Source organism: Astatotilapia calliptera, chromosome 3, assembly GCF_964374335.1.
Source record: "Astatotilapia calliptera chromosome 3, fAstCal68.1, whole genome shotgun sequence".
In the NCBI taxonomy this organism is placed as follows: Eukaryota; Metazoa; Chordata; class Actinopteri; order Cichliformes; family Cichlidae; genus Astatotilapia; species Astatotilapia calliptera.
The window spans coordinates 55789966-55817224 of NC_137424.1; the positions used below are offsets into that span (position 1 = coordinate 55789966).

Below are 27259 nucleotides of genomic sequence, written 5' to 3' on the forward strand. Positions count from 1 at the left end.
TTGGTAGTCTTCACTGACGGACATCGGCCAAAATAAAGCCTTGTGTTAACAGAGTTTACCTCTAACCCTACATTTGGGTTCATTAACATCCAGTTTGCTGCAGCCTGTTCGAAGACAAGTTCACAGATGACTACTGACCTCACCTGAAGAGACTATTAGACTAAATCATATGAAACACGATGAAGGACAAATAGTGCTTGTGGCAAGCAGGTTGACAAAGAATAGAACAAAAGCCCACAAACATCCAAAAGAAAACTGGAGGCTGGAGAACTATTCCTGAACAACTAAAAGAAATTATTTGTGTTTCAATAAACTTCTGTACCTATTTCACATTTAATATTTCTTGTGGCGAAATGTAAAGGAATGAGGAGTGGCTCAAGACTTTTGCACAGTGCTGTACTATAAGGTATGGCTCTCTCTTTTAGTAAATGTTATGTCAATAAACTAAATGTAGTAAAACTAGACATTGAAATATCAGCGCATGTATATAGAAGATTTAGATTATAGATGGGATGCAGTGATGTCATCTACCACATGATCATCTTAGCTATAAATCAGTGACTTTTGACTCATTGTGGTCACCTTGTTAACTGCAAATAGATCAAGCAGGTATAATCAGGGAAATTTATTATAACATTTCTGTCATCATAATGTCAGATTTTATCACTTCTCGTATGTTGATGCAACAGCTGTCTTAATTCAAACTATAATGATGATCAGATGAAAAGTCTGCTTTTTTTCCCATGTTATCTTATCTGGGCCTACAGCCCAGTGCTAATTCAGGTTTTTCAACATTTTTTTCATTCTTCTTTTGGCAAAGACCACATAACCTGTGAGCTGTAGCCAAAAGTGAAAGTTTAAAGAGAAATGAAGTCAAGTTTGAACAAGTAGTGAGGTGATGATTGGCTGATCAGCAAACCGGAGGCAGATCACTCCGCCTACTGTGAGGCAATATAAAAGCAGGAGTCAGAGTAAACTGCAACACTGGAAGGACTTGTTAAAGATAATAAACAGTTTGCAAATGAAAGAAGAGGAGAACACTGCTGTATGTATTATATATTTTAATGTATTTTTTTCTTCTTTTCTTTTCTGGCAGCACGGTGGCACGGTGGTTAGCACTGTTTCCGCACAGCAAGAAGGTCCTGAGTTCAATTCCAACATCAGGCCGGGGTCTTTCTGTGTGGAGTTTGCATGTTCTCCCCGTGTTTGCGTGGGTTCTCTCCGGGTACTCCGGCTTCCTCCCACCGTCCAAAGACATGCATCTTGTGGGGATAGGTTGATTGGATAATCCAAATTGTCACTAGGTATGAATGTGAGTGTGAATGGTTGTCTGTCCCTGTGTGTTGGCCCTGCGACAGACTGGCGACCTGTCCAGGGTGTACCCTGCCTCTCGCCCTATGACAGCTGGGATAGGCTCCAGCGCCCCCCGCGACCCTGAAAAAGGATAAGCGGAAGCGAATGGATGGATGGACGTATTTTTTTCTCCTTCTGGTCTGTTTTTATGTTTATTTGTATCAATTATCCATACAACATAAACCTGAATGCATGCAATGCCAGTGTGTCATATTTGAAACATACAGTGTTTTGTGAGTTTTTGAGACTTCCACAGGTATGAAAGGTTAATTTATCAACACTTTGATTTGAATACAAAAACATACACAATCAGGCAGTCGGACTTTTAAAAACTTTAAATTCAATTCCCAAGCGTAGGAAGGACTAGGGAAGAGTAAAAAAAAAGAGGATTGAGAGGCGTGGGATTTTTGCAGCTTGGCAAACCTTACCACGTTGTAGGCTAGCCAAGAAATATATTATTTCAATTTTTTTTCACTGTTGGAGGTGTTCCAACAGGATAAACAGCAGCCACTAAAAGAGCAGCACAATTAATATAGACACACAGAGGCAGACTTCAAACTCCCAGAACAAAAACTGCAGAAAGCTGCAGGAGTCAGTGTGTGTCAAAATATGTCAAATGTTACAAACACTGCCATAGCCAATTTTGAAAAATCTTTTTAATAAATTCTGAAAGTTTGTCTGGGTACAAATTCTGGAAATGGCTAAAAGTTTGCTAAAAAGCGTCAGTTTCACAGTGATTGAACATGCTGCAAATGTAAACTTTAAAGATAAAATATTGTCACTGTGTGAAAATTATTCTTATTCTATTCAAATTTCAGGTGGATATTGTGAACCTGCTAAGAAGAGCACATTAAAATATAAAATATGCATCTCTGTTGTCATAAGATGGTCTTATCTAACAGGTCCGACCTTATGCTTAACTAAAATATAAGTAATTAGTAAAAACAAACATAGCAAGGTAAAGGGCAGAGCCAGTTAACTTTATAATATCCTCATCCACCTAACAAGAAAAGTATGTGGCTGCTTGACACAAGCTATCCATGCCAAATAAAAGTTAACAAAATTCTGATTAACTGGTAAGGTTTGACTAATTAATACAAAGAGTCTAGTTATAAAATAACCAATATCCAAAAAACATTTGTTCTACATTAACTGCTGCTTTTTTTTAAAACAATGGTTGGTGGCTTATTGTGCTGTAAGCTAGTAATCAATATAGTATACTGTAGTGTAGTAATTACTTATAGAAAAGCTATTTATATGTTAACTTGCGTTCAGTTCCCCTTTTGTATCTTAATGTGACAGGAAAAACATTTTGTCAGCCCTGAAAACTTTAAAATGTGAAATATTTTCAGAATAAATTAAAGTGCCGGTTTTTCTTCTGGTTGCTTCCATTGCAGTGGTTGTAGTTCATGTAGTTTTGGTCAGTCAGTGTAAAAATCAGGATCATGAACAGGATCAGATGTTGTAATGAGTGAATGAAGTCAGACTGTAGATTTGTTTTCTTCTAGCTGTACTGACTGACCTTTGACCTCATGTGTTGATGACTCTTCACCTCTGTCTCCTCTCACAGGGAGAAGATGATCTGCAGGATCCTGCTGCTCATCATCCTCACCTCATGTGTCTCTGGTTAGTTTACAGCTTCACTTTATGAACTCCAAATAAAGCTCAACAACAGATTTGTTCCAGTTCTCAGTGTGTCTGCTCCTCTCTTTCCCTCTCTGTCTCCTCAACAGGATCATTTGTAGTCAATGTGACACAGACCTGCTATCAGGCAAAGGAGAACCACAACATCACACTGGAGTGGACATTCACCACCAAACCTGACAGATCCTGGACCTACATCTTCATCCTCTGTAACCTGATAACTGAGGATAAACTCTCAGTCCTGTATCATGTTCATGAAGGTGTTGAGGTGTCAGAGTCTCAGGATGAAAAGTTTTCAGGACGAGTCCAGAGTGACAAAGACGCCCTCAGAGAAGGACGAATCAGACTTCAACTATTTAGACTCAGGACTGATGACTCGGGTCTGTACCTGTGTGAGGTCAACACTGATTATGGCTTCAGTGTTGGAATATGTCGACTAAACGTCACCGGTGAGATTATGCAGTAAAACATTTATATCATGTTTAGCAGTACTTTGCATAAATAGAAATGCTCTCTTTGTCCTTTACAAATTTGTTGTGAAATGAATTCTAATATTTGTTCTTTAAAAAAACAAACAAAAAAACCCTTAAATAAATCAAATTTGTTTGGTCTCTCTGCAGCAGTGCCGGATTGTCCTGAATGTGAGAGAAAACCGGAGACATCAAACACAGAAATTCAACAATTCACAGGTGTCTACTGTGGACTGTCAGCAGTTGTGCTACTTTTCTGCTGCTTTTCTTTCATTTACTATCTGCATAGAAAACAGAATTTTTACTCAAAGCTCAGTGATGCATGTCAGTCAGTTTCCAGATGATCAGTAGAAACAGTCTGACATGTTTTCCTTTAAGTGCTCTTTGCAAGTGTTACATGTAGGGCCAGAAATCGAAAAATTTCCAAGTCAATCTTTTTTTTAAATGACATTTAAAATGTCATGGCCATGAGATACAAGCTCTGATGTATTTCAGTATACAAACCTTCAAAGTTGTATTTCGCACAGGTGATATTAAACTGTCAATGGTGAGACATCCCTTTTCCCAGAGTTGAACATCATAAAGTTAAGACTCGTATAAGCTAAAAAACTGCAATGATTCAATGAAATCTGTTTAACATCCTGATGGATGTACTCATGTAGGTTCAAGCTGATAAAAACTGCATTTTAGTTGTTATATAACAGAGAGTGCATTAGGACACATGCTGGTCTGAGAATAAGTGTCATGATACACAATAATGGACATCAAATGGAAGTTTTTTATCCTCTGTTTTTTGTTTGTTTGTTTGTTTAAGACACATCATCATATTGTCACTCATCAGACAGATGATGAAATGTGCACTGTGTTCACTTTACGGTAATCATGCAGGGAAACACCTCTACCTCACGCAGCACGTGCAGACATAAATTCAGTGTTTAATGTTTTTACTGTTGTAATGTTGAAAGGATTCAGATTAATCATGTTAACAATGATGACGATCTGACGTGTTGTAAACTGTCATGGAGTTGTGTGTAGCAAAGGACATTATACTTAATATTATGTACATATCATGTAAATGTACACAACAGACATCTCTACAGGTTCACTTATATCTGTGTTAAATTTAGAGTTAAACACAGCTGGTAGAGCTCCTATAGCTCTCAGTCCAATGTACAAAAATGTCTGTCCCAAAATCTCTTGAAGTAAAGGTTTAATGACTTATTTTGTAAAAAGAAGTCAGACTGTTTGTGTTTCATTTATTGTTTCCTCCATATAATACAAAAAACACAGAAAGCCGTAAGGGCTGCTACTTGCTGCAGTCTAACATAAAGAAATGGTTCTCCCTTTAAGTTTTTCCTCTAGCTGATCAGAGGCCACTGTTTGGTGAAGGGCATCAACATGTTTAACATAAATGTATATGGAATTGATTTACACTGAAAATTAAGCTGTAGAATATCTGGATTTCAGCTAATAATGTTTGTTTTAATACATAATAGATTTATATATAGTACACGGAGGGAACCTACGCAAACATGGGGAGAACATGCAAACTCCACACAGAAAGGCAATTATATATATATATATATATATTTATAATACTTCCTTATGTTTTTGGTTTTTTTGTCAGAAAACATTCAGATTGAAAGTAGCAACATAGAACATAGGAGATGAAGTAGTTCATTTTAAAAGAGGACTTTCTATCTTATGTTTTCTAAAAGACTACACAAGACCCTGAATGGCAATAATGATCAAAAATATCATGCCACTAACTATTAAAAATGCACTCTCTAAAACTCCCAGAACAATTTTAATTTGATCCCAGTAGTTCTTATTTCGACTTTCAGCACCTGCAAGAAGAAAAAACAGATGAACTTAGAATCCTCTTGATCAAAACCTTCCCATATCACAGCCTCGCACTTCCGGCCTTCTTGGTCTTCGAAGGACCCGGCCAACGTAGACCAAGAAGGCCGGGTCCTCCGAAGGATGCAGCCTATGAATTGGTAATTAGCTGTTATGTCCCTCTGAGTCACTGATTCTGTCACTATTAAGCTAGTCTATAAGTTAGTTTATTAGCCGGAGCCAACCAACCACATAATGTAATGCTCTGTACTGACAGAAGATGGTGCTACTACTACTGAATTACTTATTTCTTAAATTCAGCTTAACAGACAGTGTTACATCTATCTCATTTTTTGAGAGCATGGCTGAATGATGTAAATTATCCTTTATATTTGTAGTGTTTCATGTCCTCTTTAACAGAGAGAATAACACAAGGGGATACGATGGAGGAAAACACTCAGGTGGCTTCTTAAACTCCATAAATACAAATACCAAGAATAACTAAAATATAACTATAACTAGAGTTTAAAAATAAAGTTAAATAAAGAAACTACATACAAATAAAATTAAGAAGCAAATAGAAAACCCTTAATTTGGAGCTATTTTTCAGCCATGACTAGACTCATAAACAACTGTAGAGTAAATTTTACAGGACATAAACAAATTAAAAAATCAGACGAATAAAAGAAATCTCCACATACTGCTCAGTGTGACACTGATAATTATCCTTTAAAAAAGGTGAAATAAATAACTTACCAGAAACACTGACTCTGCATCTGGCAGAACTGAACCTGTAATCAGTGTTCACCTCACACAGGTACAGACCAGAGTCATCAGTCCTGAGTCTGGACAGCTGAAGTCTGATTCGTCCTTCTCTGAGGGCGTCTTTGTCACTCTGGACTCGTCCTGAAAATGTTTTATCCCGAGACTTTGACAACTCAACACCATGAATGACACGATACAGGACAAAGTGTTCATGGCGAGCAATAAGGCAACAAATGATGTTGAGAGTTTTGGTGGATCTGTCAGGTTTGGTGGTGAACGTCCACTCCAGTGTGATGTTGTGGTTCTCCTCTGCCTGATAGCAGGTCTGTGTCACATTGACTACAAATGATCCTGTTGAGGAGACAGAGAGGGAAAGAGAGGAGCAGACACACTGAGAACTGGAACAAATCTGTTGTTGAGCTTTATTTGGAGTTCATAAAGTGAAGCTGTAAACTAACCAGAGACACATGAGGTGAGGATGATGAGCAGCAGGATCCTGCAGATCATCTTCTCCCTGTGAGAGGAGACAGAGGTGAAGCGTCATCAACACATGGGATCAAAGGTCAGTCAGTACAGCTAGAAGAAGGAAAATCTACAGTCTGACTTCATTCACTCATCACAACATCTGATCCTGTTCATGATCCTGATTTTTACAGTGAAAGCTCTTCTTCTGATGCTGGTTGCCTTCTGTTTTCTGTCAGGATGATCCCACACTGCTTCAACAAGTTTGAGATCCTCTGGAGAGGTCAAGCCATGACTGACTGTGTGAAATGTATGCATTTCTACCGAGCTGTACTTTTAAGGCTAAAGAAGCTGCCAGTCTGATTTTTTTCCAGATTTTATTTCATAGTGTACAAAATCTGAACGTATCTGAATCGGCATTCATAATTGCATCAATTTTGACTGGCTGAAATACATCCCCAAACTAGGACTCGACATTTACAAACGATTTATAGATGACTGTAGAGACTCGCTGTTGTACCACTCTCCTTACCTCTTCTTTATATACAGATCATGAATTGAACTAAATGTTTTAAATTTGGTATAATAACTCTATAAGACCTATTGCTACTGCATCCCATTTCTTGTGAAGCAGGGGAAGTGAGTTCATTCAAAGAGTGGCTGGGCTCTCCCTCAAAGATATGGGGAGGTCAGTAATTCAAGAGGGACTCAGAGTAGAGTTGCTAATCCTACACATTGAAAGGAGACAGTTGAGGTAGTTTGGGCATCTAATTAGGATGCCTCCTGGACGCTTCTAAGGTTTCTAGGTGAAGTGTTTCGGCATTTCCTACCACTAAGAGGCTCCGGGGCAGACCCATGGCTTATTGCTGACATTAGGCTTAGGAACAGCTCGGTGTCCCCATGGATGAGCACAAAGATTGTTGGGCTGACGGAGGTCTGGGTTTCCCCGCATAGAGTTTTGGGCCCACAACATGAACACAGATAGCAGTGAAGGGTGGATGCATGGATGAATGTGTAAGTTAGTGTACCCCGAGACTGTTCTACCTGTTACAGTTTCTTAAGAAATTATTCTTGCTAAATGTCTCAGTTAGATCTGGTAATGTCTCCAATATTCTGACAAATTTCAGTCTGGGAAGTTCCCATCAATATTATGAAAGCAGCAAGAACATCTAAGTTTCTTTTTTCTTCCTTTTATTTTTTTAATGACTGTGATACTTAATTTGGGCCCTGTGGCAAATAATAACTGGATAAATAGATAAATAGTCCAGTTTATTATACTGGAATTAGATGAGTTAGTGAGCTTTTACTGTGAATGAGAAAGAACCCAGGTATTGTCTCATTTAGGGCTTACTGCTCTCTGCCATCCAGCCATTAATTGCCTTAAGACAATCCATTAGAATGGATAGTTTATCCAGTTCACAAGGTTTAAAGTGCTACATACAGATAATAGGAAAATAATTTAAAACTACTAATAATAAGGTGTAATGACAAGATCTATAATAAGAATAACAAAGGTCTTAAAACAGATCCTTGCAGAACACCACATGAAAATTCAGTTACATCTGACCAAAGGTTTTCCACTGAGACAAAGTAAGGTTCCCTGCCAAGAAATCCCTACTATAAATCTGCTGTTCTTTTTTTGCACTTAAAAATATAAATACTAACATAAACAACTGGAGAGATACATACTCCTGCTGCATCCTCTTCTTTGAGTTGGTATCTGTTTCCAAAAACAACCTCCAGCTCTGTTATGCATCTTCAGTCCGCCCAAACTGCCCAAAGACACCAAGTTGATATGCAGTGTTACTTTTTATGCTGTATACATAAACAAGTAGCTGGCTGCTCACAGATAGGCATTTTGGCATCAGTCTCTGTGGTTTCATTTTTAACATAGAGTGAACACTATGTTATCATCTCTGCACATTCAGCAGTTTACCAACAGGTAAGGATGTGGATTTTTTTTTAATGAGGTTAGGATAAGTTAATGCATTACACTAGAAATGCATGAACTCTTCTGGTTCACCTTTGTAAAGGGATTGATTTACAGGTGAGTTTACTGCAATGATATTTTCATAATCTATAACTCAGACTACATCTCAATTTCAAATGTCAGCATTTATTTTTCCATCTTCAACTTACAGAAAAAAAATGTCAAGTATTGTTCACAATCCTTTCAGATACTTTAAATAATTCAGGTGAAATGAGGTTTAAACTGTTTGTGTTTCATGTCTGTACAGTTAGTAACAGTTCTGTAATAGTTTAAGTGCACAATAAGAAATGCAATATTGTTCATTTGGGTTCCTTTAGGTCTTCAGAGCTTCTAGAAACACTTCTACAAAGAAGCTGCAGTTTACATTCTACCATAGTCAGAGTCTCCATCTGTTTATCTTTAGAAATTACATTTGGATCAACACAGATGATTTGAGTGTGTATAGATCCTGAAGCACTTTAAATAATCTGTAGCCAAAGTATATCCGTGTTTAATTGAGTTGCTATTACAAAAGAAAAGAAAAATATATCACTGAAGATTAAATGTGTGAAGGAAATCTGCACTTTTTTGTGTGTTAGCACCAATTTCTGACAGCAAGAAGGCTGTGAATTAGAGATATCAAATTATTCTTATCTCCCTAAATACAGAAATGTGTTCAGTATACACAGCTATCACGCCCTCTGGTCATGACTTATTAACTGGGAGGACGAGAAACTCCTTCTAGTTTCAACTACCTTTACTTGATACAGAACGAACTGTATTCATGTTTAAACTGTCATTATTACCCATATTCATGTTATCTATGCAGTAAACTGAAGCATCGCTTCCTTTTCCTGAGAGTTCATAACACATTATAAAAACTTTACACCTACAATTTACTTGTAATCAGCAAGAAAACATGGTGCAGATAAGGTACACATAACAGAGAACTCTCCAGACTCTCAGCTTTAATTGTGACAGTTCTTTCTTCATTTCCTCAACAGGGAGGTTTGTTGTCAAACGGATTTCAAACATCAAAAAGGCAGAGGAGGAGGAGACCATTAACATCAGTTTGGACAGTCGGATCCAAACAGATATCTCTCTCATCAATGGGATTTGTTTTTACCAGTTGGATAAAATTTTATATAAAATGATAAAAGGTGTTGAGGACTCCCTACACACAGTCTGCAGGATGGGTTCAGTGTGACAGAGACACTCTGGGGGGAAGAAGAGTCAGACTTCGTCTGCCCGGAGTCACAGCTCAAGTCTCTGGAAAATATCCACTCCTTAAACCATTAACAACCAAGTGGTTGAGCACATAAGACATTTCCCATTGCTTTTTTCTTGGTGGAGTAGTTAAAGGGTTAAGCTAACTGTCTGCACTCATAAATAAAGATTTACCAGAGAGAGAAGACCATAATAAAATCATCTGTCTATGCCATTATCTGCAGATGAGTCAGAAGGGAAAAAACTACTAGGTGAAACTGTGCACCCTAAAGCCTGAGATTATACTTCACAGCTCTCACAAGTATTTGTTGACTTTAGTGCAGGACAATGTCACAGTTTTGTTTTATATTATCTGTGATGGTGTATAGGAATTTCTTTTACTTATGTATTAATCACATTATTTTATTGTATGATACCTTGGTGCCACTGGATTCTAACATGTCTCACACTCATGCAGTTAGACAGATGGTGGGGGTCTAGTAAGGATGTTGGGGGGAAGCAGACAGCTCCACAGGAAGAATCTTTTCTCTCTTTGAGGACTCTGTGAGGTAGCAAGGGAGTGTGAACCTTAAGGTGTGAAACAGCTGTGTACTGTATTTTGTTCCTGAAGAAGGTTTTTAACTGAGAGCCATGCTAGGCTCAGGGAGACTCTGCTGACCGTCTGCCCCGCGGTCATGTAGGCTCTCCACAAGCTTGGTTTGTCTGTTCTTTGTTTTTGATTAAAGAATGTTAGCTACCGCTCACCGCTCGTCTGCAGGCTTTATTTAAAGGGAAACTTCCACAACAATGGCTAACTAAGACAGCACATCCTGCACAGCTCACTAGCAACCGAGAGATAGGAAATCATTCACCCCCACACCTACAACCATTTATGGATTAGCAGTGGCTCTAACATTGAAAGAACACTCATGCAAGCATAGGAATAGAGAGGTTAGATAGATTAGATTAGATAAAACTTTATTAATCCCTTGGGTGGGTTCCTCTGGGAAATTCGGTTCCCAAATAGCACGGCACCAACAGAAGTTACAGAATGTGAGCAGAAATATACTATATATACACATATATAAATCCAGGACATATATAAATACAGAGAATACAAAAGGGATAAATAGGAATAAGAATACAAAGGAATTGCACATTTCAAATATTGAACTCTATTGCACTGTTGACTATTTACAAAAGTATTGCACAAAAGGTAATTGCACAGTGAAGTGAAGAGGCACTACAGCTTAGTTGTTCCCCCCTCCTTTGTCCTCCTGTTTCCCCTCTCTCTCCCCTCCAGAGAGGAGTTAAACAGTCTGATGGCGTGTGGGACAAAGGAGTTTTTAAGTCTGTTGGTTCTTGTCTTTGGGAGAAGCAACCTGTCACTGAACAGACTCCTCTGGAATAGCATGCAAAGGCTGCATGGAAATGCAACACTGCTAACTATTGAAGCACAACAAGTCAAAAATATTCAACAAAGAATTAAATACCACGAATTAAAGATAGGCAGTTTATCAAATTTATTAGATTTTTCTTTTGTTTAACCAATTTTAAACTTTCTTTCTTCTTGGAATGATTCATCTGATATCAAATAAAAGTTCTGAAATATCTTAAAACAGGCGCAAAACACGAACATCAAGGCATCAAGCTGTTTGCCTGAATTTGAGCAAAGTAAGACCACTTCTTGCATGTGTAGCCCTGACAATGCTGTTTGTTAACATAAAGTATCCAGTGCTTCTGACTCTCTTTAGTCTCTGTACAGCTCTTCAGACTGTGGCATTGTAAAGAAACCACGGCAGACCCAATGACGTTTTCGTGCTTTTCAGCATCTTTACTGACTTGCTTTCATCAGCGGTTGTCATTTCCACATGGCTGGAGCACAAACACCAACAGCAACAATAACCAGGACCCAGTGCAGACTTTTTATGTCGGTGAGGCATGATTGCAGATGCCGTGCAGTTGCATCCACCTCCCCTGCAGCAGCAGCGCAGACCACGCCCCACCACAGGCATAAAAGTATGTTTGACGTTATTTTGATAAGTGGTGTAAACTGACATTGTGAACTGCTAAACAGCACGTTTTAAAATAAGAAAAAGATTAAAGATTAAAAAGCAGAGAAGCTGACCAGTTTCTGTAACTCCCTCTGTTTTACTGCTTTTATCATTTTCATTTGACTATTACAGCCACGTCATGATAGTGGTATGGCAATTCAGTGCTGTTTTGCATTTTAATTTTTGCTGAAGGAGAATTCAGGACAGGTGATTTACACAGCAGGTGCCAGGACAGCTGACCTGGTTGAGTCAGCAGTCTGTGCACTGCAGGCTAACACCCATCTGTGTAGCGGCCTGGGTTGAAGTCTTTCAAAGTGTTTAATGTCTGTGGAAAACAACATTATACTGACACTGATAACTCTGTGTCCAACTGTGAAAGATTTACTGCATTACATGAAAGTGTGACATTACGGTTTTGCTGAAGTTTTATAGGAATTTGTTTTAGATTATGTATCAGTGCTTTATCTCCACTTATTGTATACTGTCTCTTTCAATCCTGCAGTGCAACACTAGTATGGAATCAGCATCAATTCAGCTAAACCCTAGAAATTTGTTTAAGTAAAATACCCCATGCTGTGCAGTTATGCTGCAAAAGATGTAGGCTGCTGGGGATTCCCGTGATGCATTGAGTATTTCTTCTTCAGTCACCTTTCTCACTCAGTATGTGTTAACAGACCTCTCTGCATTGAATCATATCTGTTATTAATCTCTGTCTCTCTTCCAGAGCATGTCTTTATCCTGTCTTCCTTCTCTCACCCCAACCAGTCGCAGCAGATGGCCCCGCCCCTCCCTGAGCCTGGTTCTGCTGGAGATTTCTTCCTGTTAAAAGGGAGTTTTTCCTTCCTACTGTCGCCAAAGTGCTTGCTCATAGGGGGTCATATGATTGTTGGGTTTTTCTCTGTATGTATTATTGTACGATCTACTGTACAATATAAAGCGCCTTGAGGCGACTGTTCTTGTGATTTGGCGGCATTTAAATAAAACAACTTGAATTGAATTGAATTATTCCAGTTATGATTGGATGCGACAGTGTGACTCAATGTCCAGTTGTATCCCTGAGAGTGTACCGGAGGAGGTTGTGTTTCTGAAACAGAAGGTCCACAAATGAAAAATGTCTGTTTTGTGAAAGTGAAGTATGATCTAAAAAGTGTCAAGTATCCGAATGATGACTAATAACCATAGCTGGCAACTCAGTCCAGTTTTTTTTTTTTTTTTTCATTGCATTGACTAAATTACAAAAAATTGCTTATATCTATTTTAACACTGCAGGATTGTTTCTTGTTTCCCTCAGTAACACTACATTTAGTAGGAAATTAGAAGAGTTTATTTTTAATTCTGTCATGCTGACAGAATGACATTAAATGACAGTAGAACATCCTTCAACATAATGAATGAAACAGCAAACAGATCAATAGAAAATACTGTTTTTCCACATGAAATCACACATTACTTAAAGCAAATTATGCTGTACTTAAAATTACAGTATAATCATATCAGATTTGTTCCAGTTCTCAGTGTGTCTGCTCCTCTCTTTCCCTCTCTGTCTCCGCAACAGGATCATTTGTAGTCAATGTGACACAGACCTGCTATCAGGCAGAGGAGAACCACAACATCACACTGGAGTGGACGTTTACCACCAGACCTGATGGATCCACAAACTCTGTTTCCATCAGGTGTCAACACAAGACTAATTTTAAAACCTTTGGCTTCTATCATGTGTCCAATGGTGTTGAAGTGTCAGCATCTTCAACTGTCCAGACTCAGGACGATGACTCGGGTCTGTAACTGTGTGAGGTACTGATCATGGTGCTGGTTATGAGAGCTGTCGCCTCAGCATCACAGGTAAATTACTAAGGAGTATTTGTATTATTTTCTTTTTTTCTTCTTTAAATATAATTTCACCACTGAGGATAATAAGGCCATTACTGCTTTTCATAACAGATGCATAATATATATTTTAATGGCAACACATGTCTCTGTGTTTTTTACAACAGCAGCTGATCAACGTCAGAGACTGACACTGTCAAGCATGAGCTTGTACGTTGGTCTGGGGCTGGGAGTAGCTGCTGTAGTTTCTGTGATTATTGGAAAGGAGAAAAAGCCACAAAACCCAGCAGGGAGTGCCTTAGAGACACAACCCTTCAGGACTAAGGAGACTTTTTCTAAAGGACCCGCTTCCTATGAGGACACATCATTTCAGATGTACTTATAGACATGAACCTCTCTCCCAATAACATCTGTTTGAAATGTCAGACAGCAGTTTATGATCTAAAACAGAAAACTGTAGTTTTTCTGTTTCATTATGTTTGTGCCACACTTGGTTTGACTGTTACATAACTAGTAATAATAATGATGGATTGCATTTATATATTCGAGAACCTCAAAGCGCTGTACAATGCCACTATTCATTCACTCTCACATTCACACACTGGTGGAGGCAAGCTACAGTTGTAGCCACAGCTGCCCCAACTACAGCTGTTTCCTCCGATGTGTAAAGAATGAAACAATGATCAAACATTTACTGTTTTATTATAAATTTCATTACATCTTTGACGTTCTCATTTAACCCCCATATTACTGTTTTAAGTAATGTTAATTTTAAACTTGTTTTGAGAGATCAAGGAATTCTTCCATGTCCTAACTGACATGGATATGGTTTGGTTAGTGTTGCTTTTTTATTTTGTTTGATATTTATTGTGTTGTTTAGGGTGTTTTACTGAAGCAGTTTGCAATAAGTTCCATAAAATAATAATAAGTTATTATTAATACTACTACTACTACTAATAATAATAATAATATATTTGATTGGATACAGTGAAGTGGTGAGCTTATAGCACCATCATCTGGCCAAGAGGGTGAATTTCACTTAGTTCCATAAGTGGAGGAAAATACTTATTTTCATGGATATTTTTCTTTCCCTATAAAACAAATCTATCCATGCCTAAATCATTTTGATGAAATTCTTGTTGCTGTTATGCTCCTCCTCCATAATGCATAAAGAACTGTATGTTGTATCTTCATGCAGGAACAACGTCTCATATTGACCTCAGAATCTGTTTCCAGACATGATTTGTGTCCTGCAGGCAGCGTCTTGAAATCTGAGTGTGGTTCAAAGTTTAGACTGGATTTAAAACAAGAAGAAAGCATCGGGCATGAGATATGAAATTCCTCCAGTTCACGAACTCCAGGGCCCTGTTTCAGGAAGCCGGTTTAGAAAACTCAGAGTGAAAAACGATACTCAGGGTTGAGTAACCCCGAACTGTCCAACTCGGAATATTCGGTTTCAGAAAGGCTGATAACAATTAGTTCAATCAACGCGGAGTTGCGTCAACCCCAAGTGAAGCGCGCGGACGAGGAAACATAAAGCCCTGATAAGCGGAGCACAGATTAAGCGAGTCACCATGGAGACGGAGGGAAAGAAGGCGCGGTCAATGTATTTCACAGCGCTTGAGGTCGAAAGCCAGACCAACATGCAGTTGTGAGTAATACTCCACAGATTATATGAGTTTACAGTAGAACAGCAATGTTGTTTATTTCTTTACTACAGGAAAATAATGAAGAAACATTGACAGCTGTTACAGAGGAGGAAGCAACAGAGACACTTTATGAGGTTTACATCTTTTAATACTTTGTGTACAGGAAATACAGGCGACCAATAAAGCCAGTTGAACAAAAAATCTGTTTATTCTTCTTTCAACATGTTGAGGTGATGGGTCAAAAGAAATGATTGTGACATATGGTGTCTCTGACTGCGCTTCCATCTTGTATGTCCGTGCGAGGGTCAGCATGTTCATGGTTTGGATCACTGCTGATGTTTGGTTCAGAAGGACAGTGTTCTCCTCTAATTGTGGCAATGTTGTGAAGAATCACACATGCCACAATAATGTCACATGCCCTTTCTGGGGTGACCCTGAGTCTTTGCAGGCACTGGAACCGGGCCTTAAGCATTCCGATAGTCATTTCAATTCTGGCTCTTGTCCTGCAATTAGCCAGATTATATCACTGCTGTGGGCCCGGTTCAGGGTCAGGGTAAGGGGTAAGCAAATAGGGTAAACATGGATACCCCCTATCACCAAGCAAGTAGCCAGTGAACTCTCCTAAGACAGAAGGATACACTTCAGTTCAAATGTCCCTGAAGCAATTGGTCTTTATATATTTTAAAGTATTCTCAACTCACCATGTCCAAATTTTGTGCTCAGTGTACATTCACGGAATATTTGTGAGTCATGGACAGAGCCTGGCCACTTGGCTTCCACATTTGTGATAATGTTGGCAGCATCACATATGATCTTCACAGTGCAGAGAACACACATTAGCATCCATTACTATGATGAAATAATCTGTTAGTTTGAAATGCTACAGGGAACTATGTACCTGTACATTAATGCTGTGGAAAGACTTCCTGTTCACATAGTCTCCTTCATTTACTAAAGGAGCAATGATTGGAATGTGAGTGCCATCTATACAGCCAATCACGCCTGGGAACCCTGAAAATAAATGTAAAATTTAAGTAGTAGTCCAAGTATCACCACACCATAAATTAAGTTTTGGTCATCCTGATACCTGCAATTTTGTGGCATCCCTCTTTGATAAATCTTGTGGGTCTGTGACCGGGGAACACCACAGACGAGTACAGGAGACGTTTCAGTGCAACTGTAACATTCCTGACTGCCCGACAGACGGTAGCCTTGGAAACGTGCTCAGCGTCACCAATATTATACAGAAAGCTCCCGTTTGCAAAAAACCGAAGTGCAATACAAATAATATGTACAGAACTGAGAGCATGTCCACGATGTGTCACATGCGTAATATATGGCCTGAGGATGTTATCCAAATAAATTATAGATTGTGCTGAGAAACGGTAACGTTCACACAGGAAATCGTCAGGAAATGATAAAATGTCCAAACGCGCTCTGATCACTCTCTGCCGGCGGAGAGCTCTGCGGAGAATTTGGGCTTCACGATCTACTGGCTCTTCAAGGAAGGGGCACGCCATGTCTGACACTTCCTACTGTCAGGTTTCCGACAAAGGGGCGGAGACAGTCAGGGTTAGTTGTAGTAAACCTGCTAGGGGGCAGGTTAGCTTCACGGCGTGTGTCGTCATAGTGACTCACTGAGGCTTCATCTGAACTCGCTTTGTGAAACCGAAAACCCAGAGTTTTCGTTAACTCAGGGTATACTTACTCAGTTTTTCCACTAAACCGGCTTCCTGAAACAGGGCCCAGCTCAAAGAAATCGAGTTCATCAGCCTGTGTGTGTTGATTTGAGAGAGAAATGAAATAAAAGCAGCAGCAGCCGCCTGCTGCCACAGCTTTAGTTTGAGTTTGTTGAAACCATAAGTTACATTTTAGGAAAAGAAACCTGCAGCAGACTTTTACACTTTTTTATTTCTGCTTCTAAAGTATTTTTAAAACCATAAGCAATGAAACACTGAACCATCTGCTCACCTGAGACCCTTGTTTATGGAATATGCATGTATCAAAGTTTAATAACAAAGCCTAACTCTTGTATGCGCATAAAGAAATGACTATTTTCTCACTGCATGTTTGTTATTGCAAATCTTGTAAACTCTGTTATTAATAAAGTTTATTGCTGTTTGTAAAAACAAGGGTCGTGACAGTGTGCTCCTTAAAGGAACACATACACGTTGAGGAAACAGGAAGCAAATGAAGTGTGTTATCTGCCGTAACAAAGTCCAGTCCCTACTGTCAGGATTAAATAACAGCACATTTCCTTCTTTGGTCTTGTTGAGTCCAGGCACTTGTTAAAGTTTAACCACTGAATACAGCTGATAGGAAAACAGCACATTTATAGGCTAAATCCTCTGGTGGATTAAAGTTTTTTTTTGTTTTCTTTTTAAAGTTCCCATTTGGTGGCAGGATGAGTGTCCAGCTTAGAAATAATAAACAGGACACACATGGGAGCATAACCTACCCCATCATCCTTTCTGCAGTGATACATGAGCACATAATATGCACTTCATATCACAATGAGGCTTTCTGATACTTCAAACATACATTACACAGTCTTGGATTCTTGAACCTCAGGTTTTCTGCCTGATGGTTCCCTCCAAGTCCTGCTTTTAGTTTCTCTTGGTGCAAAACGACACCACAAAGCTCCTGTTAAACATTTAAATGAAATTTTGGTATCTTCTCAGCCGAGTACGACATCTTAAGGCACAGAAGCGATTAACCAGTAAAACTGCAAAGCCAAGTAAAGCTGCCAGTTCGAATCCCAGTGCAGTGTAGAGGACCGTCCTTTGCATCCAGGTGTGTGCTGATGGACTCAAAGTTGATCCCTGAGGTTTGGAACGAACAGCAGCTGCTGCAAAGGAGAGAAAAATTAAGAGAGAATATTTTAATATCATTGGTAGCTGTTAGCAGTTCCTGTTCTGAAAACATCATAAAGAAAGAAACAACAAAAAACTTTGATAACAACTGGAGCACAAAGAACTCGATGAACAATAAGATTACTGACAGGCCCTGCTGCTCTCTTATATTGCAGAATTGGTAAATATGAAGTTAAAGGGAACCAACAAGTCAACTGTATATCAGTACAGTGACATATAACCAGGGCCGGCCCGTGGCATAGGCCGTATAGGCAAATGCTAAGGGCGCCGTCCATCAGGGGGCGCCACGCCAGTGCCACAAATGTTGAAAAAAAAAAAGTTGGTACTATTATTTCTAAATACAAAAAATAATCCCACGTTAATTAAAATGCAAAGTAAAGCTTATTTAATAGAAATATTATTTGTTACAACATTACACTACACTGCTGATGTAGGGGGGTGCCACCTAAAATCTTGCCTAGGGCGCCAGATTGGTTAGGGCCGTTTCTGCATATAACCCCTTTAACCTGGGGAGTCGAACTCAAGGGCCGGTGTCCTGCAGGTTTTAGATAACACCATGGGTCAACACACCTGAATCAAATGATTACTTCATTACCAGGCCTCTGGAGAATTATAAGACATGTTGGGGAGGTAATTTAGCCATTTAAATCAGCTGTGTTGGATCAAAGACACATCTAAAACCTGCAGGACACCGGCCCTCGAGGCCTGGAGTTCGACACCTGTGCCTTGAACATTGGAAATTGTCTTTTCTACTCTTTTGTCCAGCTTTGAAAAGGCAAAAAAAAACCTTTCAAGGTTCTGACATGCAGACACAGTATCCTTCAGATAGAAAAAAAATACAGCTATTTGCAGACTTTATGCTTTCAACATTTACATTACTTCGATCTTTAAAGCACAGGCAGGAGGAACTTCATCTAATTTTAAATCTTTATAAAAACTATTTGTACTGCTTTTATATATTTATGCTATTTTTAAAGAAGTGTTATTCGAATGTATATTTAGAATAAAAACTGATTGTATTATTTGTTTTAGGAAAACAAATATTCTTTGTTGGTTTCTGAATGTCAAGATGGAGTAATTCGTACTGCTTTAATCTTCTTACCATGTATGCTGAGTCGACAGTAGTCAAAGCCATAATCATACTCGGTTTTCACCTCACACAGGTACAGACCCGAGTCATCAGTCCTGAGTCTGGACAGCTGAAGTCTGATTCGTCCTTCTCTGAGGGCGTCTTTGTCACTCTGGACTCGTCCTGAAAACTTTGCATCCTGAGACTCTGACACCTCAACACCACTGGACACATGATAGAAGCCTGAGGTTTCATAATTAGTCATCTGTTGACAGATGATGGAAACAGAGTTTGTGGAGTTGTCAGGTTTGGTGGTGAACGTCCACTCCAGTGTGATGTTGTGGTTCTCCTCTGCCTGATAAGAGGTCTGTGTCACATTGACTACAAATGATCCTGTTGAGGAGACAGAGAGGGAAAGAGAGGAGCAGACACACTGAGAACTGGAACAAATCTGTTGTTGAGCTTTATTTGGAGTTCATAAAGTGAAGCTGTAAACTAACCAGAGACACATGAGGTGAGGATGATGAGCAGCAGGATCCTGCAGATCATCTTCTCCCTGTGAGAGGAGACAGAGGTGAAGAGTCATCAACACATGAGGTCAAAGGTCAGTCAGTACAGCTAGAAGAAGGAAAATCTACAGTCTGACTTCATTCACTAATCACAACATCTGATCCTGTTCATGATCTTGTTAGAAGTAACGTTAACTCGGTCACCAAGTGCTGAAAAAAATATTTAGTCTTTTTACTTCAGTAGAAGTCAGAATCCTGCTTATGCAACCATGATGGGTGTGGCTTATGACTCAGCTGCAGGGATGGGGTGGAGCAGCAGGTTCAGGGTGTGGTTTCAGGGGAGGCTGACCCACATAGCTGTTTATCATCACTTGGTCATTCATTCTGTATTTCAGTAGGTTAACAGAACCTGACAGGATTGGTGTGTGAAGCAACAAAGGTAGCAAACGCTGCAAATAAATATAGCTCGACTTTGACTTCGGTGTGTGCTTCAGGTCCTTCTTGTTAAAGTAACATGTTAGCATCAACTTTAAAAAAAAAAAATCTAGGACAAAGATTATTACAAAAAAAGTCATCAAAACAAAGCACTTGAGGTAGGTTTGGAAAAGTAAAAATATATCAACACGTTCTAGCTTTGGCTTCTCAAGTTCATAGAGACTCAAACAGCCACAGAGCTATTATAATGTCACTCACCACAGCTGTGCAACACTAAGCATCATTCCCTTCAGCCTCTGGGAGAAAAAAAGTTACTATGGCCTTAGTCCGCGCTCAGTACATAGTAGGGATCGGCAGATAGATCGAAATATTAATATTAATAGTATCCATGTCGACACTGGTATTGGTGTCAGATCGATATGAATGTGGTGCAATCGATACTGTCTTTTCTCTTTTCTTTGTTCAGTGCGTTGGTCCCATTTCAAAGTGATCGGTCATCACGGAGGCCCTCTAGTGATGAGTGAATAACTTTTATGCTTAAAAAATATATATTTAAATTATAAGCAAAACTTAGCTGTGATGAGGATTGGGAAAGCTGGGACTTATGTGTCAGAGGTAACCAATTCAAAAATCATCATTAGGCCGTAACACAGTGAGTTACATCCGCCGACAGGTACAGTGGGAGGATGACATCAGGAAGGGGGTAAGGGTAGCCCAAACTAGAAAACAGCTTATCCCTAAATCAGGGCCCATATAGCGGGCAGTGTTAATGCAGATAAGGGGAAGACACCCTGGGTTAGACAGACTCACTTTGTAGCATAAGGCAGGTGCCTTATGCTACAAAGTGAGCATAAGCACAACAATCATATGACCTCCTATGAGCAAGTGTTTTGGCAACAGTGGGAAGGAAAAACTCCCTTTTAACAGGAAGAAACCTCCAGCAGAAACAGGCTCAGGGAGGGGCGGGGCCATCTGCTGCGACTATTTGACAAGCTGTAAAAGACACCAAGAGATTAATAATAACTAATAATTCTCATCAATAACACAGACATGAGTTCATCAGGCCTCTCTGTGTTGATTTGACAGGCAAATGAAATGAAAGCAGCAGCAGCAGCAGCAGCAGGCTGCTGCCAAAGCTTTAGTTTGACTCTGTAGAAATCCAAAGTTATATTTTAGCAGCAGAAACCTGCAGCACAACCTTAGACTTTTCTTTTATTTCTGCTTCTAAATTATTTTTAAAACCATAACAACTGAAAAACAGTTGCTCGCTCTTTCTCTGTGGAGTTTGCATGCCCCCTCCTCCCCTCACCTCACACTGGATTCCTCTCAGTTCTTAAAAAGATTAGTATTTTTTTCCTCTAATATTAAAGGATAACAGATGCATATACATAAACAAAAGACTATTTTCTCACTGCATGATTGTTATTGCAAATTTGTAAACCACATTATTACTAAAGTTTATTCCCGTTCTTGCTTCACATCTTGGTGTCGACACAAATGGGTAATGGCTGTGTGCTTTTTAATGCAACGCGTACAGTTTTAGGAAACAGGAAGTGAATGAAATGTTTCATCTACTGTACTAAAGGCACATTTCCTTCTTTGGTCTTGTTGACTCTGATTATTGAATACAGCTGCTGGGAGAACAACATATTTATATGGGGAAAAGAAAAATGTCTTTTCACTCTAGCTGCGGTCCTTCTCCCACAAATCACCTCTGACACTCGTCTCCACCCACTCCACCCTTCCTGCACGCACTTCCTCGCTTCTCTTGTCTTTCGCTTTGGATGGTATTTAAAACTCATCTGCCTTCACTGTTACACCCGCCTCCTTCTCATTCACACACACGTACTCTGACTTACTTCTACTGGCTTTCTTTCAACTTCTAGCCAGAGCATCCCTCCACCTCTCCAGGCTTCTTCCACCTGCTCTCTACTCTCACTACAAATCACTATATGTGATCTGCAAACATCACAGTCCACGGACACTATTGCCTGACCTCATCTGTCAGCCTCTTCATCATCACTGCATTCAAGAAGCTCTTTCTTGGCATGAAGCCTGCTGCTCACTGATCATCAACAACTTTTTCCCATATCTTCACGGTGTGGCTCATCAGCTTGAGCCACCTGTACTTACTTGGGCTCTGCACATCACCCTTGCTCTTGGAAAATCAGCACCAGCACATTTGTTCCATGATTGTGTTCAACAGTCAGTTCAAAAACTCCACTGCTCTCTCTCTTTCTCTCTCTCTCTCTGCCAGATATCACACCTGCACAGGTTTGCCATCTGGGCCACATGCACTTCCACTCTCCATCCCCTTCACAGCTGCCCTCACTTCCTCTTTATTAACACTTTGCATTTCCTGGATCACCAACCGTCATCCATCACTACTCCCCCACCTCTCTCTCATTTTTCTTCATTCTCCTCAAAGTACCCCATCCAACCTCTTCAACACACCACCTTCACTCGCAGGCACATTTCCACCTCTATCCTCAATCCAAACCTGTTGCACATCCTTTCCTCATCGATGTAAGTCCTTTTTTTCTCTCCTTACTGAGACGATCCAACCGTTTAATGAATGAGTGAAAAGACAGCATCCTTCAGAGCAGAAGTACAAGACACTGCAGGTGAAAATGACCAAGAAATCACTGAGAAAAAGCGCTTACCCGCTTACCGTGCGATGACTGTGGACAGGGCACCGTGGGAATAAAACTCTGGCGCTGCTGAGCGAGTGAAGCACGGAGCTACATCCTCACACATGAAAAAAGGAAACACACAAATGTAGCACAAAAACGAACTCCGTGCTCCTATGATTTCCTCTCTCAGATATACCGCTGTCGTCTTCAGTGAGCCCGGGGCAGTGAAGCCCCGCCCTCTATAAACGTTGCCATCCATCGACCAATCAAGTCATTCTTAACTAATTCGACTGAGTTTTTATTTCTTTTTTCCTCTTTTTTTCCTCCGCTTTTCTTGATATTCCGGTTATTTGGATATCACAAATTCAATTCATTTTTGTCCAAACTCACTGTTAAGCTTATTTTGTATAACAGATACATGAGCTAAAAGTTTATTTTTTATGATCTTTTTTTCGGTGACGCTGGAGAGGCAACTTTTTACAGTTTTTACACATCGGGGAAGACAACGCGTGCCCTCGTGTACATCTGATTTATCCATGTGCTTGTATTCCTGTATAGGTGAAAGGGTTAACTGTTGTTATTAACACAAGGAAGAGTTCAGGTTGCCTTTGTCAGTGTTGTTTGGGCATCAAGCGGAATGGTCGGGACTGACGTGATCTATTACGATTCAGCTGTTTTCAAGGGCACTAGGAAAACATCCACACTCACAATGTTTGTCTAATGTGCGTGAGACAAATAACAGATCTGGCTGATCAAACCGGTGTTCTGACAACCTTCTACGTTGGCAAAACGTCCTACCGTAAGTAGTTTATGCACATTTCTGCAGTCACAGAGGAATTCCAGCACAAATATAAGTAGGTATGACGGTTTGCCACTTAACGTTGCCCATCAGAGTATGCTTGAAGCTTATATTCTTAAAGCCAGGGTGGTTTGCCACTTAATTTTACCCGTTAAAGTATGCTTGTAGGTAACATTCACAAAGGTAGCATGGTTTGGCACTTAATTTTAGCTGTTAAAGTGTGTTTCTAGCTCATATTCACAAAGGTAGGACAATTTGCCACTAAATTTTAGCTGTTAAAGTATGCTTGTAGGTCACATTGACAAAGGTAGGATGGTTTGGCACTGAATTAATTTCATGAATTAATTTCAGAAACAACGGGTAGGATGGATTCCCAGAACACCAGCCGTTCAAATGCCAGTTTCCATCGTAATTGGGAAACAGTATGTGTAGTGATGGTGGCCCCTAGAGACAAAGCACATACAAACTTCAAAACACAGCTACCTAGATCATTTAAATTACACAATTGAAAGCATACTTGTATGGTTTGTGTATTTATACACAAGCACTCATATATATTCAAATAATTTTTTAAAAAAATGTTCATTTACCTGTTACTACCACACACCAAAATCTGGTCTTTGGTACTTGCTGGCTTGTGTAGCCACTAGGTAGCAAAAGCTCAACACTGCACCCAGCATCCTGGAGCACTTCTGTTGTGTTTTGTACGTGTTTTGGAGTTTGTACGTGCTTTGTCTCTAGGGGCCACCATAAATATACTTTTATTTATTCACTCCACATAAAATGTAATAAGTAAGTCATATCTCAAAAACGAACTATTCACAGTTCAACTTTTAACTATTTCAATTTTCAGCTTCTTCCTTTTAAATAAATTTAAGAGCCATTTCGTTCACGACTTACACATCACTAATGTGAAGTTAACTGGCTGTAACCGGTTTCAATTCCTTTTCCCCTTATTTTTCAGGTACTTTGGGTTTTTAATCAAACTTATTCTTCGATGTTTTTTGTTTGATTTTATTTACTATCTTTTTTTTTTAAATTTAGTCTCTAGTGTTAGACAATTTTGCAGTTTTGAATTTCTTGTTTGTGTTTTTAGTTTACTTTACTCTTAGGTTTTGATTTGTTTTTGCTCTGTTAAATTCCCTTAAGCTGTACTAACAATGAGACTGTGTCGTGTTTGGAAATACGGCTCCAAAGTATAGTTGGAAACACCCAGGTCACGTGATTGTGGTTAATTGCGGTTTTGGTGCACTCCACCACAAATTCGCCAGGTGGCCTCGCTTACCTGCTGCTTCCAAGCAGGTGAGGCGCCTGCAGGATTAACATCTTGGCTGATACTTGTTGCTACTGAATGGATGTTTTTGATGCTTCTATTTATAACAAGCGGCAACACGCCCGGATTTAATCGCGACAGTCCATTTCACACTGACCAACAGCTTTTCAACCTCACACATTCAGAGGTTGTTCAAGTAGGATAAAGAAACTTCATTATTGTTATTATTATTAGTAGTAGTAGTATATTACTGCTCTGGAAGCCATATCTGGTGACATGGGCATGATTTATTCAGATTGAACCTGCATGTATGAGATTTCACGTTACAACAGTTGGAATAATAAAAAAATATAATAATATTAATATTTTCTTGAGAGTTAGTACGAAGTAGACCATGTGCAATTAATGGATTTTTTTCTTGCTTTTTTGCAGGATGAATCGTCCTTCAGTTTCTGACTGAGCCGTATGTGGAGGAAACTCAAACATTAAGTGCAGCTGGCTGAAGCAGAATCAGCATGGACTTAGTTTCCTGTTAGAGGATCCAACACGAGGATCGGGGTCAGGAGAAGGGATGTCAGGGTTAAATAGTTTATTCTTCATAGAAATGATGCTGGACATGGGGTGTATATGCATGGGGTGTGTGTGTGTGGTAGAAGAAAATGTCCAGTGTACGGTAAGCCGCAGAGTCAGCAATTAAATCGGAGCTGGAAAGGCAACAGGTCTTGTGACTGTAATTAACTTCTTCACCACCAGGTGGTACTGCTGGGTTTCCCAACACACTTTATAGAGCATTTTCTATTGAAAGTAGGAACAATAGAGAAAAATAGAACTGAGAAATGTCTGCCTCTTTTATTGTGACATTGAAAGTTTCTTTTCAGATCATTTAATAAATTTACAGCACAGAGCACATCTCTCTCTCTCTCTCCGTGCCAATATTTATTTAATGACACTCTGGGTTTCAGGGATTGAACAGTCTGTATTGATCTTTACAATCCACAGCAAAAACAATAATGAGATCAGATATTGTTTTATTCCTTACATGTGTGTGCGGCGTTAAACCCCCCCCCCCCCCAAAAAAAACCCTCTGGTTCATAAAAGAAAAGGTTATTCCCCGTGCCTCGCCTGCCTGGAAGCAGCAGGTACACCACATGTTGAAACTTGAGTGAAGTCCCAATACCGCAATTAGCCATGCTTACATGACGTGTGTTTCGACCCGACCACACCTTGGAGCAGTGTTTCCAAACATCTGAGCTTAGAAAGCTCAACACAGTGTGGAAATGTCATTACTGAGCGCCCCACCCAAACTCAGCTCAATAGTGAAGCTAGTGCTTCATTACAAGCTCTTGTAATGCTCTCTTGTATCAAATCCTGCCTCTGCTACACTGACTGTAGTCTGTCTATCTATCTATCTATCTATCTATCTATCTATCTATCTATCTATCTATCTATCTATCTATCTATCTATCTATCTATCTATCTAGATATAGATATAATATAGATGTTATAAACATTGTTTATTTGAAGCTGAAATTGAGGTTGTATCCGTCTCAGAGTTTCCATCAGTACAAACAGAAAGCATCTATTCATGGTCTAGTTTGTCATGCATACAGACACCAACAGGAATTTTGCTTCAGCAATTACACAACAGCTTCAAAGCAAATTGGTGACAGCAGCGCTTACAGTACACATGACTGCAGCCTCCTCAGGCACTAGTATAAGGGACTAGCGACTCCTCAAGTATCTATGTTGTGTTTCAAGTGTGTGACCTTCACTGTCTGTGTGTGTAAAAATTGCTCCATGCTGTGAATGTAAGAACCCCAACATGAAATATAAGATGAGATATTGTCATCACTCTGAGTTTGTTGGAACACCTTTTACCCTCCTCTCTGTGCCTTCAGTCATTTGCTGGGGAATCCAGAGACACGACAAAGAGTCAGGTACTGGTTTTAGTTTTACTGCCATGTTAGATGCAGGTTTGCGATGGTGGGGTCACGGTCTGGTATCAGGTATTGAGCTGGAGGTCAGCTGAGTTTTCTTAGTGAACCACTTGTTGTAGTCAAATGTTGTGAACATGAATAAAAATCTTGTCGGTGTGATTCTTGACTTTTTAGTTAACAGGACCCAAAGAGTCCAGCTAAATAGAGTCCTGTCCAACCAGGTCTGCTCCTCGACAGGGATTTGTGCACTCACCCTTATCATTTATCCTATATACAAATGTATACAAATATATGTTAGAGTAAGTTTGAAAATAGGGCCATTTTAAAGTATGCAGACAACTTTCAGGCTGCTCCAGGAAAATAGATCCAGCCACGGCCCAGTGCTTGCTGAGTTTGTCAAATGCCGTGATTAGTCCTGCATTCAGTTGAGCAACACTAAGTGTAAGACTAAAGACATGATCATTAATAAAAAAATCAACAAGCAAAAAAACAA

General features: G+C 39.5%; 4 protein-coding genes and 1 long non-coding RNA gene across 29 annotated transcripts in view; 3 read left to right on the forward strand and 2 right to left on the reverse strand.

Moving 5' to 3' along the window:
- The first annotated feature begins 896 nt into the window (after positions 1-896).
- LOC113018213 (uncharacterized) lies at positions 897-4000 on the forward strand. Its single transcript, XM_026161281.2, has 4 exons — positions 897-1045; positions 2924-2979; positions 3087-3446; positions 3618-4000. The coding sequence occupies exons 2-4, from the start codon at positions 2931-2933 to the stop codon at positions 3809-3811; spliced, it is 603 nt and encodes a 200-aa protein (XP_026017066.2). The 5' UTR covers positions 897-1045; positions 2924-2930; the 3' UTR covers positions 3812-4000.
- A 660-nt stretch (positions 4001-4660) lies between these two features.
- LOC145425508 (uncharacterized) lies at positions 4661-8365 on the reverse strand. 2 transcript variants are annotated; one of them, XM_080298615.1, is made up of 4 exons: positions 8223-8365; positions 6530-6585; positions 6063-6422; positions 4661-5314 (listed from the first exon to the last, which is right to left on the reverse strand). In XM_080298615.1, the coding sequence occupies exons 1-4, from the start codon at positions 8231-8233 to the stop codon at positions 5187-5189; spliced, it is 555 nt and encodes a 184-aa protein (XP_080154741.1). In that variant the 5' UTR covers positions 8234-8365; the 3' UTR covers positions 4661-5186. The 2 variants fall into 2 exon arrangements, with proteins under 2 accessions (XP_080154741.1, XP_080154740.1); XM_080298614.1 differs by having other exon boundaries at positions 8199-8321.
- The window catches only part of LOC113018210 (uncharacterized), a 47520-nt gene continuing 28581 nt past the window's right edge, over positions 8321-27259 (forward strand). For 2 of the 21 annotated variants that reach the window (XM_080298591.1, XM_080298592.1), the window contains exons 1-2: positions 8390-8580; positions 11564-11727. In XM_080298591.1, the coding sequence (XP_080154717.1) occupies positions 8534-8580; positions 11564-11727 (211 nt within the window). In that variant the 5' untranslated portion in view covers positions 8390-8533. The other 19 variants (XR_013906207.1, XR_013906203.1, XR_013906209.1 and 16 more) reach the window with 19 other exon arrangements.
- Positions 15424-22960, reverse strand: LOC113018205 (uncharacterized). Of its 4 annotated transcripts, none has more exons than XR_013906215.1 (6): positions 22788-22960; positions 19681-19736; positions 19214-19573; positions 16137-18086; positions 15940-16051; positions 15424-15859 (listed from the first exon to the last, which is right to left on the reverse strand). XR_013906215.1 is itself a non-coding variant. In XM_026161269.2 (4 exons), exons 1-4 carry the CDS (start codon positions 22879-22881, stop codon positions 17893-17895), a joined length of 696 nt encoding a protein of 231 aa, XP_026017054.2. In that variant the 5' UTR covers positions 22882-22952; the 3' UTR covers positions 17132-17892. The 4 variants fall into 4 exon arrangements, 2 of the variants coding, with proteins under 2 accessions (XP_026017054.2, XP_026017055.2); XR_013906216.1 differs by having other exon boundaries at positions 15424-16051; positions 16137-16249; positions 16326-18086; positions 22788-22959; XM_026161269.2 differs by lacking the exons at positions 15424-15859; positions 15940-16051 and having other exon boundaries at positions 17132-18086; positions 22796-22952.
- Positions 22964-25736, forward strand: LOC145425537 (uncharacterized). The gene is made up of 2 exons (XR_013906255.1): positions 22964-23556; positions 25262-25736. It is a non-coding gene; the product is annotated as an uncharacterized LOC145425537 (long non-coding RNA).

What these genes read in the sequence shown, in the direction of transcription:
- LOC145425508 (XM_080298614.1), bottom strand. Translation starts at nt 8,233, where the DNA reads ATGCAGCAGGAGTATGTATCTCTCCAGTTGTTTAT. An exon ending in GTATCTCTCCAGTTGTTTAT is followed by an intron (nt 6,586 to 8,198) that starts GTTAGTATTTAT and finishes CTCCTCTCACAG; the next exon opens with GGAGAAGATGATCTGCAGGA. An exon ending in ATGCAGAGTCAGTGTTTCTG is followed by an intron (nt 5,315 to 6,062) that starts GTAAGTTATTTA and finishes TTCTTCTTGCAG; the next exon opens with GTGCTGAAAGTCGAAATAAG.
- LOC113018213 (XM_026161281.2), top strand. Translation starts at nt 2,931, where the DNA reads ATGATCTGCAGGATCCTGCTGCTCATCATCCTCACCTCATGTGTCTCT. An exon ending in CCTCACCTCATGTGTCTCTG is followed by an intron (nt 2,980 to 3,086) that starts GTTAGTTTACAG and finishes TCTCCTCAACAG; the next exon opens with GATCATTTGTAGTCAATGTG. An exon ending in ATGTCGACTAAACGTCACCG is followed by an intron (nt 3,447 to 3,617) that starts GTGAGATTATGC and finishes GTCTCTCTGCAG; the next exon opens with CAGTGCCGGATTGTCCTGAA.
- LOC113018205 (XM_026161269.2), bottom strand. Translation starts at nt 22,881, where the DNA reads ATGTGTGAGGATGTAGCTCCGTGCTTCACTCGCTCAGCAGCGCCAGAG. An exon ending in CTGTCCACAGTCATCGCACG is followed by an intron (nt 19,737 to 22,795) that starts GTAAGCGGGTAA and finishes CTCCTCTCACAG; the next exon opens with GGAGAAGATGATCTGCAGGA. An exon ending in CCTCACCTCATGTGTCTCTG is followed by an intron (nt 19,574 to 19,680) that starts GTTAGTTTACAG and finishes TCTCCTCAACAG; the next exon opens with GATCATTTGTAGTCAATGTG.